The sequence below is a fragment of the Nelumbo nucifera genome, chromosome 6, assembly GCF_055504915.1.
Source record: "Nelumbo nucifera cultivar China Antique chromosome 6, China Antique-T2T, whole genome shotgun sequence".
NCBI lineage: Eukaryota > Viridiplantae > Streptophyta > Magnoliopsida > Proteales > Nelumbonaceae > Nelumbo > Nelumbo nucifera.
This window is the reverse complement of record NC_142654.1, coordinates 31,468,669-31,485,963: the sequence shown is the minus strand read 5'-3', so window position 1 is coordinate 31,485,963 and position 17,295 is coordinate 31,468,669. Positions and strand designations below refer to the sequence as shown.

The window sequence follows — 17,295 nt, the reverse complement described above, 5'->3', positions numbered from 1 at the left end:
ACTTAACTGAAAACTAGAGGCGAAGTACAAGTAAATTACTCAAAAATAAAATCAGAGTTTGGGTAAATTATTTCTCAAAAAAAGCATAAATTGCTGAAAGCTACCCTCAACTTTTTGACATTGTTGTATCTACACCCCTCCATTAAATCAATGTTAAAATGTTAACAAAAATTGTTGATGTCACCATCTCAACATTTTTAAATGTCAAGATTGCCCTTGATGAAAACATGAGATTTTATACTCACCAGAATACCTTGAAATTTCGACCAAAAAAAAACCTTGAAAAGAGTCATTGCATCCTACTTGAATAGTGGGTTACAACCCACCCTGACCCACACCCACCTCAGCCTACCCACTTTGAACCATATATCCACCACACTCAATATTTTTCTCGAAACACACAAAAAAAAAATATAGGAGACACAAAAAAATTAATAAAGATTTATAAAATTATACTAACATAAAGGCCAATTTTTCAAAATTAAAAAAACATAAAAAGTGATATTTTCAAAAATATATTTCAACCAAAAAAAATAGAATTGTAGAAAATACATAAAATGATAAAATTTTCAAAAAATAATTATATATCTCAAGTTAAAAAAGAAAAAAAAAGAAAAAAAAAACAAAGAAAATGATAAAATTTTCAAAAATATATATTTTGATAAAAAGGTAGAAAATGTAAGAGATACATAAAAATATATATATATATATATTTATATATATATATATATATATATATATATAATTCAACAAACTATATGGAATTTGCAAAAAAAAAAGACAGATTTTATGAATTTTATGGTCAATGTAATAGGGAATGGCAAATTTAAAAGCCAATTTACCATTTAAGCGGTCAAAGTTGGATATCTTGGTAATTTTGCCCACTTCTGTCAGCATAAGATAAAGGAGGAGGTGTAGATGCAAAAATGTCAGAAAGTTCAGGGGGGAAACAGTGCTACTAGCACAAATCAGGGTATTGAATCGCAACTATAGAAAGTATAGGAGACGTTTCATCAATTTACCCCAAAAAATCAAAACTCACGAATAATTGAATTTGAGTCTTTTGCCAAACACGTGGCCGTTTCTAAGACACTTTACCATGCATAATTCCGATTGCCCACCCAGGAAAACTTATAAGACAAAAACCCGCCAAAAGAATAATATAAAATTACAATTTTACGTACTTTCCACTTCGCGTTCAAGTAGTTCTCTGAGAAAGTCAAACTACAAATTGAACACGCGTTTAGGGGTAAAATGGTATTTGTACTTCCTCCCTTTCGGCCTCGGCCATTCTCTCTACTAATATGTCGCCCGAGCTTTTTGGCTATTCGGAGTTCGGATTTCTCGCCTCGTTAATTTCTTTTCTTCTTTTCTCCATTTCGTGTTCTGTTCAAACTTCCCTTTTTTTTGAATCTTCTTCTTCGCATTCACATTTTTTTCCCGGTGAAGAATCCAAAGTTACGTTTGATTTCCTGACGAAAAGCCACAGAAGCCCATCAAAATCGCCGTTGTCGGTATAGCTTGGTCGGTCTCAGCGATATACAATCATGAATCCGGAATAGTAAGTTCTAGTAATCCTCAATTCTCAAAACTTGTCCAGCATCTACTTTACCTCAGAACTGTTCACGTTTGTTTAAGGTTGGATCCTCTTAATGGGCTTCTGAGGAGCTTTGTTAAATTTTACTAGATCTGTGACGATTTCTTTCTAACCCAGGGTAGACTTATCATTATTATTATTATTATTTTTTTTTTGTTATGATGCTTATAATTTCTTTCTGGTGGTTGGCCAATTTATCATTAATTTTTGTGCTTATTTTCCGTTAAGTGGCGATCTGACGTTAATACCTAGATCCAGGTGTTCAGATCCCGTGTTTGGTTTTGATTGATGGTTTTTGGAGTAGCTAGTGAGGTTAATTTGTCTGAACTGTATATTCATGTGCATGACTTCATTTTGCTTATTCCATGAGATTCCAGATAACTTGTGCTAGTATGTTGTTGTTCTCGTTTTTTATTTGTCTTTTCACCAATAATAATTAGATGAATTGCTTATGGGAACACAATTAGCACACTGTTCATGGGAATTTGGAATTTTGTAACTTGATGGCCTTAAGATTTCTGGTTGCATAAGGTCTAATCACCACATGATTACTATCATCTTGGTTTTTTGCTAATCAGATTAGGTGTTGGGATGGGGAATAGGGTCTAGGACTCTCACAAGCTTCGTGAGAGTTCGATGTTGCTATTCTAGGTTTATAATCCATTTGGTATCCAAACCAAGGTATTTAAGTATAGGATTCTTTGGGTCCAATAGAAGGGCCGATTACTTCTTTCATAATATTTTGAAAAGTTGAAGACGATTTTGTTAAAGGTAAAAATCTTGTTTGGAATCGTGTTACTCTATGCATTCTTTCATATATGGCTTGGTTACGTGTGTATATGTTTATTTCCCTACTTTGGATTGGGAATGCATGTTGCAATAACGTAGATGTGAAGTCAATACTTACCTTGGCTTTATGACCAGATCACCATGCAAAAATTCTAATTTATTTATCCCAACACCTCTCTCACCTTCCTTTTGCACAGACCACTCAACTAGTCTGAAAAGTGCATGTCCCAAAGCAGTAATGCATGGGCATGCCTGCAGTATATTTACATAAGGGCTACTTTTTCAGATTGTGCATATACTTAAGGGTATTGTGAATGAAATCATAATTGAGCTACTCCATAGAAACTAAGTTGCTGCTTTTAAGTTTTGTTCCAGTCTATTTAACAACCTACATTGGCCATACGGTCATACACCTTTAAAGGTTATAAAGAATGACAAGAAATTCCTATGTAATGATCAATACACCCTTGAACTGTCCAAAAGAAAATATAAACTGTATAGAATGGACTTACTTTATTATTACTGTTTTGCAAGTTTATTTTACTAGACAGCACGTGTCTTTGCCTTCTGCAACTAAATTATGACTTATAATGAAGCCTATCTTTTCTGCTGGTCTCTTTTGTAGTGATTACCTATTCAAACTTTTGCTCATCGGAGATTCTGGTGTTGGCAAATCATGTCTCCTTCTGAGATTTGCTGTAAGTTCAAAAAATGCAATCTAGTTTTTTTTTCTTTAATTCAATAGGGTTCTTGTAAAGTATAGAAAATTTGTTCTTTTCCCAATAAGTTGGTCTTCATGAGCCATCCTCTCAAGCAATATCTGTACCCAATCTCCCATATTTCATGTTAGTAAATATCAGCAATGGTGTTCCTAGCAAAAATTTCATGTTTCCAACCAGATACTTCTGAAATTGTCAATCAATGAAATAGTTTTGACTTGGTATTACATTTCATTTTATTTTAAATACATTACTAAATTAATCACAACTGTGCTACAATCGTGTCTATAATATGCACTTGGTTATATAACTACAGGCTTTAGTTGTTATCGTTTTATTTTTATTAAGTGTTGGAAATGACCATACATGTCAATGTTTGATGTAACAATAAACATTTTCATTGTCCAGTGCTACCTACCATAGATATTGCTTTAGTTTTGATGCCTCAAAGTAAAATGCATAAAAAGAAACAAAATATGTACATGGAATCAACTAAGAGGCCCTTCATGTAAATAAGTTTTGGAAAGTTGTTATTTTTATGGTTTTACAAGTAGTTTCTACCTTCTAGATCAAATTCATGATATGTGATTTACTAAAGATCAACTTATGAAAGATTGACCTCCAAGCACAGAGCTTCAAGTGCACAACTCTCAGTAATCTTATTGAGCAAGGACATTTATCCAAAGAATGAGTTAAAAGGACTACTACCACTCCAATCCCCTCCCCTCCAAAACAAATGTCCAGATACCACTAAAACCATTGATTTTTCCTGAAATTCTACAGGTTTCCAGATTACCTGCAATGCCTTTTTTGAGGTCAACCCTGAAAATCTTCAAATCAGTAGTGTTGGTGTTTTTTAAGATAAATAAAAAATGAAATTTATTTAAGAAAGAAGAGGAAGATACAACAAAGGTGACGAGAGATCACCCAGCCCCAAAGAGCAAAATAAAGCCAAACCAGCCCACAAATGATAGAAGAAGCCCCAACCAACAGACACCCATGTCCAGAATTTTAAGAAACGGTTGTATTCCCATTTCCCATGTCCATGTCCAAGTCTGTATCCATATCTGAGCATTATAGGTGTGAGCCAATTCTGTGGTTGGTTTAGGAAGAAAGAAATGCAAAAGTGTTCATTAGAAAGGAGCACTCATTAGAAGTATTTGTTGATCTAGAGGAATGGACAGCTGGTGCCTGGTTGGGGATGTAGAGTTGGTAGACTTCCGAATTCCGACCAAATATTTTGGTATGCGAATGGTTGATAAATGCAAATCTAAAGTCATTTGGGAGCCTATTATTGAAAAAGTTGATAGAAAGTTAGCCTCTTGGAAGACAATACCTCTCAAATGGTAAATTGCAAGACAATTTGCAAATCCAAAGCTAAAGGGGTCTGGGGATGCCCTGTTAGGGAAATAGTTGTGGAGGTTTAAAGAGCAGCCGAAAAGTTTGTAGAGGAGGCTAATTGTTTCCAAGTATGGCTCTAGTAGAAGAGATTGGGAGAGAAGATGTAAGGGCCCATTTGGTTTGTGGGAATAGGGGTGTGGAATCAGAATTGGAATGGCCCATCCCTATTCCAACTGTTTGGTTGGACGGAATGAGGATCCCGTTCCCATTCCTGGTTGAAGGGCATTCCCCCATTTGAGGGAATCGTCATACCTGCCCCCTCCCTTGGGAATGAGATTTCATTCCAGCTGATTCCTATTCCCGTTTGAATTAAACAGGCTATGGGAACAGACCATTCCGGTTCCTATTCTGAAGGATTTCATTGCAATTCCAATTCTGACTACGAACTGAACGGACAAAGGGTCCTTTATGAATGGGTGTAAAATATGATGTTGGTAATGGACAAAGGGTCCTTTTCTGGAAGGCAATTCAGAAAATTCATCCTCAGTTTATGAGATTGCTGTGAACAAGAGTGCAACAATATTTATCAAAAAATAATAATAAACAATAGTGCAACAATGGCTGAATGTATGGAAAGGCAGAATGGGTGTTGTGTTTGGAATCCTCAGTTCCAGAGGAACCTAAATGATTGGGAGGTGAGTTCCTTGATCGGTTTGTTACAGAATTTGTATACCAAGGACAAATGGTGCAAGGGAAGACAAAAGCAAGTGGATCTTAGAGAAATCAGGTGAATTTTTTGTTAATTCATTCTACAACAGTTTGACAAGGGAAGATGCATCTTACTTCCCAAGTGACAGGATTTGGATCAGAAATGTGCCATCTAAATTGGCTTCCTTTGTTTGGTCAGTGCTGCTTGATAAGATTCTGACAAGGGACAACTTAGTCAGAAGAGGTTTAGAGGTGGCGGATGTGGGTTGTATCATGTGCAATAGAAGTGTGGAATCCTCTAAGCATCTTTTGTTGCATTGTGAGTTTTTAAGGAGATTAAGCAAGGCTGCCAGAGTTAGCTTGGAGCATCATCCCTACAGCAGTCTTCTGGGCAGTGTGATGTGAAAGAAATAGCAGAATTATCGTGGGGAGGCAGGGTTCAAAAGAAGAGGTGTTCAAAAAAGTATTTGGCATGGTGTTTTCTTGATTGGCAAATCACTCTATATTCAAAATCTGACACAAATTCTTTTTTTTTATCAGGATTTTCTTTTTTGTCAGGAACCTGTAAGATTTTTTTGTTTGTTATTGGGCTTATTGTAATTGGGTCAGTTTGGTTTTCCCTTGTACAGAATCTCATTGTACAGGGGTTACCCTTGTATCATGTTTTGGCTTATAATGAAATACTTTACCTTGCAGTTTCAAAAATAAAACGAAAAAACAAAAACAAAAACAAAAAGGTATCAATTGATCTTGTTACTAACAGGGTGGCTCATTGGCTGAAGACCACAAAGGAGTTTAGAGATTTCAGTTAGAGAGTGGAGAGGTTCTGTTTCAGCTCTGTTGATTCCTGAAGACACAATCAAGTTCAATTTTGCTGATTGCTCATTGGGGAAACCAAGGCCTTCAGGGATTTGAGGTGTTTCCCAGTCACAAGGGCATTTCCCACTCTTTGAGGGGGGTTTGACTGATGTATGTTCCAAGCTTCATTAGAGTGGAAGCAGTAGGCAGTGTTTTAGAAGGCAGTGAGATGTACTCCATGAGGTGAGGCAAAGCCAAACTGCCTTGCCTCAACCTCGTTGAATACATAGTGAGAGGCTTAGGTCTCAGATTGGATGAGGCGCGTGCCTCATCTATACAACCTTATACTTCAGAAAGAAAATTATTAAAAGCATATTAGTCTATATATTCTCCAAAATTTAAGAAAATTTGGTTGTTTATTTGGCTGGACTAAAAATATCTTGCATATATTCATCCATGACACTTGAAAATGGGACCGATCAATCTACAAACTAAAATTGATAGTTATGGTTTTTTTAAATCAAAAAATAAAAATAAATAAAATAGAAATTATTAATAGAATAAAATCAAACAAAAATTACAAACTCTTTTTTATCCACTGACACTTACAAGCCCTTTAGTTCTGATAAGGAAGTTGAATATGATGAGAAATATTCATTTAAAAAATTACAAATTAGTATACATTAAAAAATAGACTAGATTAAATGCAAATTAAGTAAAAATATTATTTTATTAGACAAAAAGGATATAAATGTAAAAAACAAAATAAAAACAAAACAATATCATGTTAAAAAGAACTTCCATTTAATAAAAAGTAAATATATAAATTGAGTAAAGAAATAAATCACATCCATATGTATGGATAAACTAGGAAGTATGCAAATTAAGTAAACAGGTTATTTGATTTAGATAAAGGGAAGGTTCAGGCACAAAGCAAAATAACAAATAAAATTTCAAAATCATAGGATACATATTAAAACAATGTTTAACAAAGAAAATATATGAATTTGCTATGAAAGAATAAATTGCATTCTTAAATGCAGAAAAAATACAAAAAAAAAGAAAAAAAAGCTTGTGTATGTGTATTTGTGTTGAGTATTCTATTTATATACATAAAATTTTTTTAAAAATTATATACATATGTATATATTCACACATGTATATGTGTGAATGTATAAACAATATAATTTACACTTAGAGGTTTAGTGGGCTGACTCCTAATGTGCTCTTGAGTGTCTTTGGAAGGTTGTGGTTTGTGTTTTTTTCTCTGTTTCTGTGGTGTTTATTGTCTCTTTCTTTTCCTTATTTTGTTATTTTTGATTGGGTGGGGGGGTGGAACAACATCAGTATTATCCTATGGTTGTGGAAAGAGGGTTTGTCAAGATATGTATCTGGAATTTGAAATCTATTTAATGTAAATATATATATATATATTAATTGTTCATGCCAGACATGTTAATTTGAGTAAAACTAAAATTGATGGTTTTAATACAATTTAGGCATGGGTGTTGCTTGTCTTTATTTATTTTTAATTGATGCTAACTCTGTCTGTAGTGGCATCTTTGCCTCATTGGTTGAAGATTTCTTTTTATGTTGTCTATGCATTTTTAAATATGAGCTACTGTGACTATTCCTATGGAATTAAATTTCATTGCTCTTCAATCATCTTTTTCCTCTTTGATCATTCAAACAGGATGATTCATATCTTGAGAGTTACATCAGCACCATTGGAGTTGACTTTGTAAGTGATTATTACTAGTACTAAATCTTCCTTGTTACATAGGTGCGTGGTGCTAAATTGTACTCCCATCTTTTATTTATAGAAAATACGTACTGTGGAGCAGGACGGGAAGACAATTAAGCTTCAAATTGTGAGTATAGTTAAAATTTTAGATGCATTATCTATTCTTGGTTGCTTATATGACAATGGCTGTAAGCAGTGTAGCACATACCAAATAGTTGTGTTCCTTATGGCCTAGAAGACTTATATGATATTGTTTGTTTTTAATTAATGGTTCTGAACTTTATTTGAGAAATGTTCATCAATCCTGGTTCTGCCCTTGCTGTGGGATAAGAGAAATATTGAAAGTGTGGAACTAAATTTCAATAGATTACCTTGAAAGATCCAACTGCTCAAGATTGAGGAGAATTTCTGGTCCTGGGTCTAATGATCAGCCAACCTTGTTTTGTTTTTGCCCCAGATAATTTTATTGCACAGCCCTCCCCATGAAATATTGTTGAGCCAGTGTTTTTTATTAGGGTTATCCTAGCTAGAGCCTTTTATTTTAATTCACATTTGTGGTGTGTTTTCCATTGAAAGGGTGGATAGCTTCTGCTTGTCCCTCTGGAATTCATGGCATGATCATGTAATGAACCTTATTTCTAATATTGACTGATTGTTGACCACATATTGGAGTCAATTTGGTTTTTTGGGCACTCGTACCTTTTTAGTTGGTGTTTTTTCATGCTAACACATTCTGCTTGTATGAATTTTGCAGTGGGACACCGCTGGGCAAGAACGTTTCAGGACAATAACTAGCAGCTACTACCGTGGTGCTCATGGAATTATAGTCAGTCATTTCCCACTTCTTTTTCCTTTGTTTGCATAGCCCCTCTCTCTACTTGTCATTGCAATTCAATTATCTCAAACTTGGTTGTTTCTTGGGCAGGTGGTATATGATGTAACAGATCAAGAGAGCTTTAACAATGTCAAACAATGGTTGAATGAAATTGACCGCTATGCTAGTGAAAACGTCAACAAGCTTCTGGTTGGGAACAAGTGCGACCTTACAGCAAACAAAGTTGTCTCTTATGAGACAGCTAAGGTATTACTGATAATTCCCATGCTTTTAGGTGACTACTTTTCTGTTGAAGCAACTCCTGTTCTTCTTGGAGATGTGAAAAATGGTTTCTTCATATTTTCTTTCTGTTGTTTTAGGCCTTTGCTGATGAAATTGGGATACCATTCATGGAAACCAGTGCGAAAAATGCAACTAATGTGGAACAAGCCTTCATGGCTATGGCTGCTGAAATCAAGAATAGGTACTGCTTATGCTTGCTTTCTATGCATTGGAATAATATCACATATCAAATAGGGCGGGGGGGAGGGGGGGGTACACTGATTTGCATTCTCGCGAGAAGGCTTTGCAGTGTAGTATTATGATTATCATCCGTCGGTGTGACTTCTCACTTCTAGTCCAGCATCAGCTGGGTCTTTCAGTTACATTTGTTTATGTGGATGACCTTGTATCAGCTACCTATATATTTCATTTCCTGTTTGGTTTTGGTTACTGCAGGATGGCAAGCCAACCGGCCATGAACAATGCCAGGCCTCCAGTGGTGCAGCTCCAAGGACAACCTGTTGCTCAGAAGACTGGATGCTGCTCCTCTTAGATTCAAGTATTTATTGGTACTGTGTTTCCTGCTCAATGGTATGTAAAAGTAGTTGTCTTTTCTTTCTACTTGAATTCTAAACGACTGATCACTCCCAACCCGCTTTATCATGATTTGCTTTTCATTTTGGTTGCTTCAGATTGTTGCTAAGATCCATTCTTTTCAACTACTTGATTCTAAGAAGGCATGTACAAATCAGAAATATTAGTTGCAGTTATTTCTTTTCTGTGTTGCATCTTTCTATCATCATATATCATCTTTTGGAAACCTTACATGGCATGGCTTAATATGTATGGCACATGGGTGGATGCCAATGCAATTTTGCTTCGCAAAACAATTTAATTTTACTTGGTGGTTGGGCTCGTCGACCTGTGTCTTGGCTTTTGTGGCTTGTCTTACGATCAGGATAGAAGAAACGGATTTCCTGATATGAAAAGAAATGCACAAAATAGTGAAAAAAAAAATTATATTAAATGTGGTTACCAGGATGAGAGGCAGCATGACAACTAGACCCAATCATTTGACAACGTGGTGACTACACGTCTCATTAGTGTCAAGCGTTAACAATGCAACCAAGTAAAATAAATCCAGCCAAGTTATTAATCCCAGTAGGTTGCAAACCTTTTTATACCATAAAACTTGCCTTTCTTTGAGCACCTACTAGAACTAGAAGCGTACAATCCATTCCTTGTGATAGAAATAGAATATTCGTAACTTTATTCTTCATGTTGATCTCTTTTGGTGATATTCGTATGGTTTTTATCAAACATAAAAAAGTTCTTTTGAGGTGATTCAAATAGAACCAAACTAAACACCTTCAAATGTTGCATACTTGAATGGTTAACAAATCAGTTACTGGGGCCCATTTTTTCAAAGTTACGTATGATTTAAGCATCAACTTTTAAGCCATTTTCATCAACCTTTCTTATTAATTACGATATATGATAATATAAATCAAATAAAAAATATTAATAAGTAAAATAATTAGTTAATCTTCAAATTAATGGTTTTTTATTTATTTTAGCTCCTTCCACAACAATATCTGCGCATGCACATCCATGCATATTCCTTGAACATCATTTATCACTTTCTTTTGCGTATGCATAAAGACGAAGGAAGAAGCAGATTTTCAACCATTATCCATGTTTATCCATCTAGGGGTGCATATCCAACTTGAGGCTAAGCTAGGTAAACTGTTTAGTTAAAATTTCGAAGCAATACAGAGCTCCATCCTTTGGGCCGGTGCTGTTCCGGTGTTCCCCCTGCAAGTGTTACAGGCTTATAGCTTCCTTCCATACGACATACGGCCTGGAGAAGAACTCGAGTTGGAAAATATGACCAACAGTACAGTAAAATAATCACGTGGGGAGAAACTTATCGGTCTCTACGACTGTCACAAGTAAATAACCTCGTGTAATCCAGTGTGATGGGAAGGTCAATATACATCTAAAATCTCATGCTGGGACTGAGCCAAGAGGATTTCAATCTTTGGATATGGGTTTGATAGACAAAGTAATAAATACCCCGAAGGCAAAGGAGAGAGTAATCAACTTTCAACATCCCCTTGTGACTGACCATATCGGAACGCCTTAGACCGACCGACCACCGGAGCTCATAGCAAGAGATGACATCTCATTTTCTCCTCGCCAATACCCAATTTGCGGTAGTTATCAAAAGTTGGGGGCATCAAGAATTCCAAATCATCATATGAAGAAAAGTAGATAACACAGTAAATGAACTCGTTAAAACACCTAAAATATACAATTAAAAAAACGTTCAAGGAATCTTTTCGTACAGCAAAAACTCGTTATTCCTGTTATACTGTGTCACTCACCAACTCCTCGTAGATCAAAACAGAAGACCCCAAAACAAAGGCAGATAGAGACTGAATGGAATGAAGAGAATAAAATCTCACTTTCCGCCTAAGGTTGGGAATTGCCCGGGATCTCCAATTGAAGGAGCCACCTCATTGCTCGTCATGTTGCCTCCACCAAATCCACCTTTAGACCCTCGTCCACCACGGCCGCGGCCTCGGCCTCCAGGATTATAGTACTTCTCCCCTTCTGAGGGCTTAAGGAATTCATTTATGCTCACAGACTGCATCAACAAATTTGAGTAACAAGTCCATCAATATGATAAAGAGGATTGAATCTTTTGCGATAGTATATTCTTAGATAACTTCAACAAGATAAAAGTCGCATTTTAACAGGTCAATTAGAACCAATAACTCAAGATTCAAATGCTTGAGAAACATCTAGCAATAATCCATTAGACGGGTTGAATTTCGTCTCTCCCATGTAAAGGGATATCTTAGTATTCAAAAAACCCAAAATTTTCTGGTGCACTCCGTGATAACTATCTTATCTAAATGGAAAAAGGAATTAATAAAATCTTGTGAATCAGAAGTTCAAAACCTAGAACAGTCGGACTAGTATGATCAAATCCTACAACACATACTATTACATGGTATAGCCAATCCCTATTAGAGAGTGGATTAGCTGAACTTGATAGCAGTTTTACATGCTGTGTTTGCACCACACAACCATAGATACAAGAGATTGAGTAATTGTGGACCATATGCACTTTATGGCTAGCATGGCCCATATGATCCAACATCCCGTAAAACAGTTATCAAATACAGCTAATCCATTCTCATTAAATTGATAACCAACCTACTTTCACATAATATTCCATGGCTTAAGTTAACAAAAAACATCAATTATGATATAAAGACGGAAGAAAGAAATATTTTTGTGGGCAAGAAACTATAATAATGAAATGTACGTAATGAAAAATAAGATTAAAAAGAGTCACAGTAGCCGAGAATCTGGGCCTCTTGGACTTTATTCAGCAACTCGAGGGACTTCATTAATGCCCCAAATATACTGTTAACCTAAAATTGTTGTACCCCAAAAAATACTGTTAACCTAATATTCAGCAACTTGAGGGACTTCATTAATGGCCCTGGAGAATGAACCAGAGGCTAGTTTCAAGTAAACCATATTAAGCTGGACAAATCAACTTTATCTAAGATAAAAATTAGACCACAACTCCTCAAGCACATTAGAAAAGAAGAAGAATACAGAAGTAACAAAATGGAAAACGGGTTTACCTTTTTGGCTCTCTCCTCTTTGTCAGTATTATCCTTCCTTTTGTCCTTATCCGAGCCCTAAAATGAAATCAAGTGACAAACAAATTAATACATTAGCTTTCAGCCTGGTTATATTTTAAGAGTGGAACAAAACATATAAGTGGTTGTAGAAGGCTTCACCAATTTAATGAAGACATCATCATTTCCTTTTTTGTTTGCAAGTTGCTGCATGGATTCAAAGTCTTTGTCGAGATTAACCTTTCGCTCCTCAGTCTTCAGTGCTTGCAAAGCCTTGCGCTTCTCTTCCAGTACCTTCTCGTATTCATCAAGTGTCATCTCCTATCAGCAAAAAACAAAGATCATGATTACCTATTATACCATGCAAAATGAACAAGAGGCTAGGTTCACTTAAAAAGAAAGGCTACCCAAGACCAAGAAACAAGAGAACTATTGATTATAAAAGAAAAATGGATTAATCTCACCTGTTAATATTAAGTGAAAAAAAGGCCTATAAACTAATAATGATTAGAAAGGTTCAGTTAACACATTATTCGCTCATTCCCCCTGACCATTTTAAGGGCGGGTTTGAAGAGACCACAAAAAAATAGATGACAGGAATTTGGTAATATCCCAAATAATAACGTACTGTCATGCATGATTTTCATCAGCAACAGGAGAGTGTTATATTTCAAACACATCATACCATATTAGTTCAGAACACAAGTAAATTACCCAAAACAATTTTTTATATTTCTTATGCCTGTTGGAATTTTGCATTACTTACAAAATATATACATGGAATAATAGACACCAGGCATTTACAAAATGTGCAACACTTGTAGGAAATATTTACCAACTTCAAATCTATAGGTCCTTGTTGAAAAAGAATGTTAACATTTTCAGCACAGGAATATATTTCTGTACCCTAGACTCAAAATTAGTTTGGAGTTGGTTTGTAAGGAAAACCATGCATTAAAAAGTAGTTTGGAGTTGGTTTGTAAGGGAAAAAAAAGATATCTACTAATCTAATATGATGATAAAAAATCTGTTGAAAAAGATAACAAAAGTCATCCACCATTCCAACTAAATCAATTTTACCAAGGTAACAGAAATCATTCACCTTATCTTCAGGCTCCTTCTCTTCTGGTTCATTTGTGGGATTCTCCTTGTTGGCATCACCAGCTTCTTCCTCTCCCACTGGCTTCTCAGTTATTGCAGTCTTCTCAATTGAAAGCTCCTCAGTCTCCCTAAATCGGGGAAAATATAAAAGGAAATAAGAGACAATCAATGGAAAAAGGATGAAAACAAGAAAAACGAAATGTGTAACTCAAACAGAGTGAGGGGATGGCATTACAGAGATATCCAGAACCATGAAAGTAAGCTGATGATGAAATTAAAAGACTTACTGAACAAGTTCATCAGCTTGCCTTCCCCAATTCCCACGACCAGCTCCTTCACGTTTAATCTCATTTCTGCAAGCATGACGACATTTGAAAAACAAATGAGAGGACAAACACAAAGAAACATCGAGAAGACAAAGATTGCACATGCTCTATTAATACAGAAATATGTAAAACATGTAAAAGGAATATTCACCCGCGTCCAGTCCCACTACGACGTTCAAATACCCTCCTAGGGCGCTCCCCCTCACCCTCTTCTCCATTACTGAATCCACCTCGCCGACCACCGCGGTAAGGACCCCGTGGTCCACCGTAGGCACGCCTTTCTGAGGATTTTGCAGTATCTCCATCTTCGGGAGCACCATATCCACCAGAGACTCCATTATTATTAAATGCATTCTCATTATTGGAGTCTCTATTGAATCCACGACCACCACCTCGGCCACGTCCACCACCCCGGCCTCCGCGAGAAGATTCGTTCTTAGACTCCCTTACTACTCAAAAAAAAGGAAAATAAGAGAAATAAAACATGTATGCACAGCCACGGATATACAGGTATACGATATTCATAGAAGAAATTATTTCAACACAATATCAGCATGCTAAATTGCCAACTTCCGATACCAGCTCATTGTGTAAGATAAAGACACCATAATGAAACTTAAAATGGCATTAAGATCTAAGCAAGAAACTGCCTACTTAAACTCTTCCAAGGACATGAAAAGCCTAGCTACTAGTAGAGGACGAAGAGATTGCGCAATAACGAAATACTGGCTCTATAGAACCCAAGGATGAAACCGTGAAAAAAAAATTAAAAAAAAATAAATAACCTAACAGGAGAGCTCAGTATTTTCTGGTTCCAATCACGGAGAACTAAACAACTGGCTCAACTTCTTTGGCCAGAGCTATAAACATTAATATACATATATACAAGTTTACATCTTCGTTTATCCCAGTCGAACAGAAGATAAAAATAAATGATCACTAACATATGAAACAAAATCTAAAAACAATAACCCACAATGAGAAGCTTCTGAATCGGACTAGAATGAGGTGGATACTGCCTCTAAACCAAGTCAAAGAGAGGAATTAGAATAAATAAGACACCAACGATGAGAACAAATTCTGATGCTGCGACTCTTGTCAGCATAAATAAATACATAATCATCTCCAAGTGTTCTCTCAAAACTCTCCATATAACAATAAGAGCCACGCGTTGCTTCCACTCTAATGTGTATCGTACGAACCACGGAAGTAAACAGCAAGGGGAATCCACATAAGACGCCAATAAACCTACTCAATTGAATAAACAAACAGCAAGAAAGAAAAATAGTTTCATATACTACAGACGGCGGTGAGAGAATGAATGAAGAAAAGTTACCAGCCTGAGTTGGTGGGAGGGGCTTGGTGGGCAGCTTAGCCTGCTTGGCCTGCTGGGGGGCGGCGGCTTGCGTCGGAGCTAGGGCTTTTTTCGCGGCCACCTTCTGCTGCTGGGCAGCGATCAGCAGCGACGGGTCGTCGTTGTCATCATCTCCCAACAAGTCAAAAGGGTTAGCGGTTGCCATTATGTCCCGACGGAGAACAACCCCAACTCACAGAGACTGAAACTGCGATAGGAACCGCAAAACCCTAGTTGTTCATCAACTCCATCGATACAGATCCGTAGCAGACAATCACCGAGACCTTGTTTTAGGGTTTTTCTTTTAGAAATGAGGCAGCCAGAAACCCTAGCCGCAATACAGGAAAGAACGATAGAGTAGTGAAAGTGGGGAGCTAAGAAATGAGAGAGAGAATTGATAAAACCTAATCTCAAGCCGCTATTTATCGCTCCCTCTCTCTCCTTCTTGTGGATTTATGTGTGAAATGAAATGCTTCACCTGATTTTTTTATCCAATTTTGCCTCCTCTTCTGGGGGAAAATTATGAAGATGCCATTGTACGATTATCCAGATTCCAGAAGAGATCGATCAGAGCCGTTTAATTTTATAGATCGCTTTCTTCAACTGATCATAGCCAGTAGATAAAATCTAAACCGTAAACCGTAGCATTCCGCTGTTGGTTAAATATCAACCGCACGATCAGTAGCATCTCGTTGGGGAAAATGTTTCATATTTGTATCCTGTACTTTGTTTTAAAATGTGTTAAATGACATGTAAAAGGATATAAATACCCTTCAAGTTATGAAAAAGTGAAACAATAATAATTTTGATATGACCAAGATAACTATGTTTAACTTCTGTTCACTTTATTATATCTTTTCACCAACCCTCCAGTGTCCAAACCTAAACCTAATCCGTCTGGACCAATTTTTTTTGCCTGATCATCCAATCCAACACTTAGCATTTCGATTGTATTTTTGTAAAATATTTTGAAAATTAAAAAGTTATTAATTTAAGTTAGGAATTTGTTTTATATATTCTAATGTATCACTTTTTTATTTAAAAAGAAGAATAATAAAAAGAAAATCAAAATCAACATGTAAAGAAAACTTAAACTTGATTAACGCTTTTTCTATTGTTTTGGGCAATTGATTAATATTTTTCTTACCGTTAGTGCCCGTTCACATAAAGACAAAAAAGACTATTTTACCCTTTAGTCTTATCCAAATTTTCAAAATAAAACAGGAAAAGAAAAAAAAAAAAAAACTTTGATTCATCAAACCCTGTTGGAGCTCCTAGAATTGGTTGACACTTTAAGAATTTTCAATTGTGTTTCTTAAATCAACTTTTGAAATAATAAAATTCTAAAAAACTTTTGTTCCTTTTCGGCCTTCTATTGGATCGAAGGAAAGCGGGTGTTTCAGAGATAGGTAGCCAGATTTTCAAGAAAATAGTTGTTTCCAAAGCCGCACCGCTCGTGGACTTCAACTTCCATTTCCAAATCTCAAGGCCTACATTGCGGGTTTTGTTTATAAGGGAGATATGTGTGTACGCTTAGCCCCCTTTCAGCAATGGCAAACTGAAAAAGAGTTCATGATCATGGGTTGCTGAATAGGGGTTTAGTAGAAAATGGAAATTGTAATGCAGGTGCTTCAGATATAGGATTGAACGAAAGCGACAAACTGAGAAAGAGGTTTTCTATGTATTGAAGGAAAGCGGGTGCTTCAGAGATAGGATTTTAGGAAAGCGGCAAACTGAGGAGGCCTTCTATGGATGAAGGAAAGCAGGTGTTTCAGAGTTAGCCAGATTTTACAGAAAATAGTTATGTTTCCAGGGTCGCACCGCTCGTGCAATACAATTTCCATTTCCATATCTCGAGGCCTACGGGTTTTGTTTATAAGGGAGATTTGTTTAAGTTCTCCAGGAACTTATATAGATTGCAGAAAATAGTTTTGTTTCTAAGTTTTCAGGAACGTTGATTTCTATAGTTCCATGGAAATTGGGACGAGGGAGGAGTAATATTAGGTTTTAAAAGAAATTTAAATACCATGTAGTCTTAGATATATACGGGTTTAGACGGA

The 17,295-nt window shown here is 36.1% G+C and overlaps 2 protein-coding genes across 2 annotated transcripts; one reads left to right on the top strand and one right to left on the bottom strand.

Moving 5' to 3' along the window:
- Nucleotides 1-1,326: 1,326 nt before the first annotated feature.
- Nucleotides 1,327-9,580, top strand: LOC104598414 (GTP-binding protein YPTM2-like). Its single transcript, XM_088890588.1, has 8 exons — nt 1,327-1,561; nt 3,012-3,084; nt 7,646-7,693; nt 7,776-7,823; nt 8,451-8,522; nt 8,622-8,777; nt 8,891-8,994; nt 9,249-9,580. The coding sequence occupies exons 1-8, from the start codon at nt 1,548-1,550 to the stop codon at nt 9,343-9,345; spliced, it is 612 nt and encodes a 203-aa protein (XP_088746714.1). The 5' UTR covers nt 1,327-1,547; the 3' UTR covers nt 9,346-9,580.
- A 1,442-nt stretch (nt 9,581-11,022) lies between these two features.
- Nucleotides 11,023-15,713, bottom strand: LOC104598415 (RGG repeats nuclear RNA binding protein A). Its single transcript, XM_010260458.3, has 7 exons — nt 15,218-15,713; nt 14,033-14,330; nt 13,843-13,908; nt 13,557-13,683; nt 12,617-12,775; nt 12,458-12,514; nt 11,023-11,442 (listed from the first exon to the last, which is right to left on the bottom strand). The coding sequence occupies exons 1-7, from the start codon at nt 15,399-15,401 to the stop codon at nt 11,257-11,259; spliced, it is 1,077 nt and encodes a 358-aa protein (XP_010258760.1). The 5' UTR covers nt 15,402-15,713; the 3' UTR covers nt 11,023-11,256.
- Between the last annotated feature and the right edge of the window lie 1,582 nt (nt 15,714-17,295).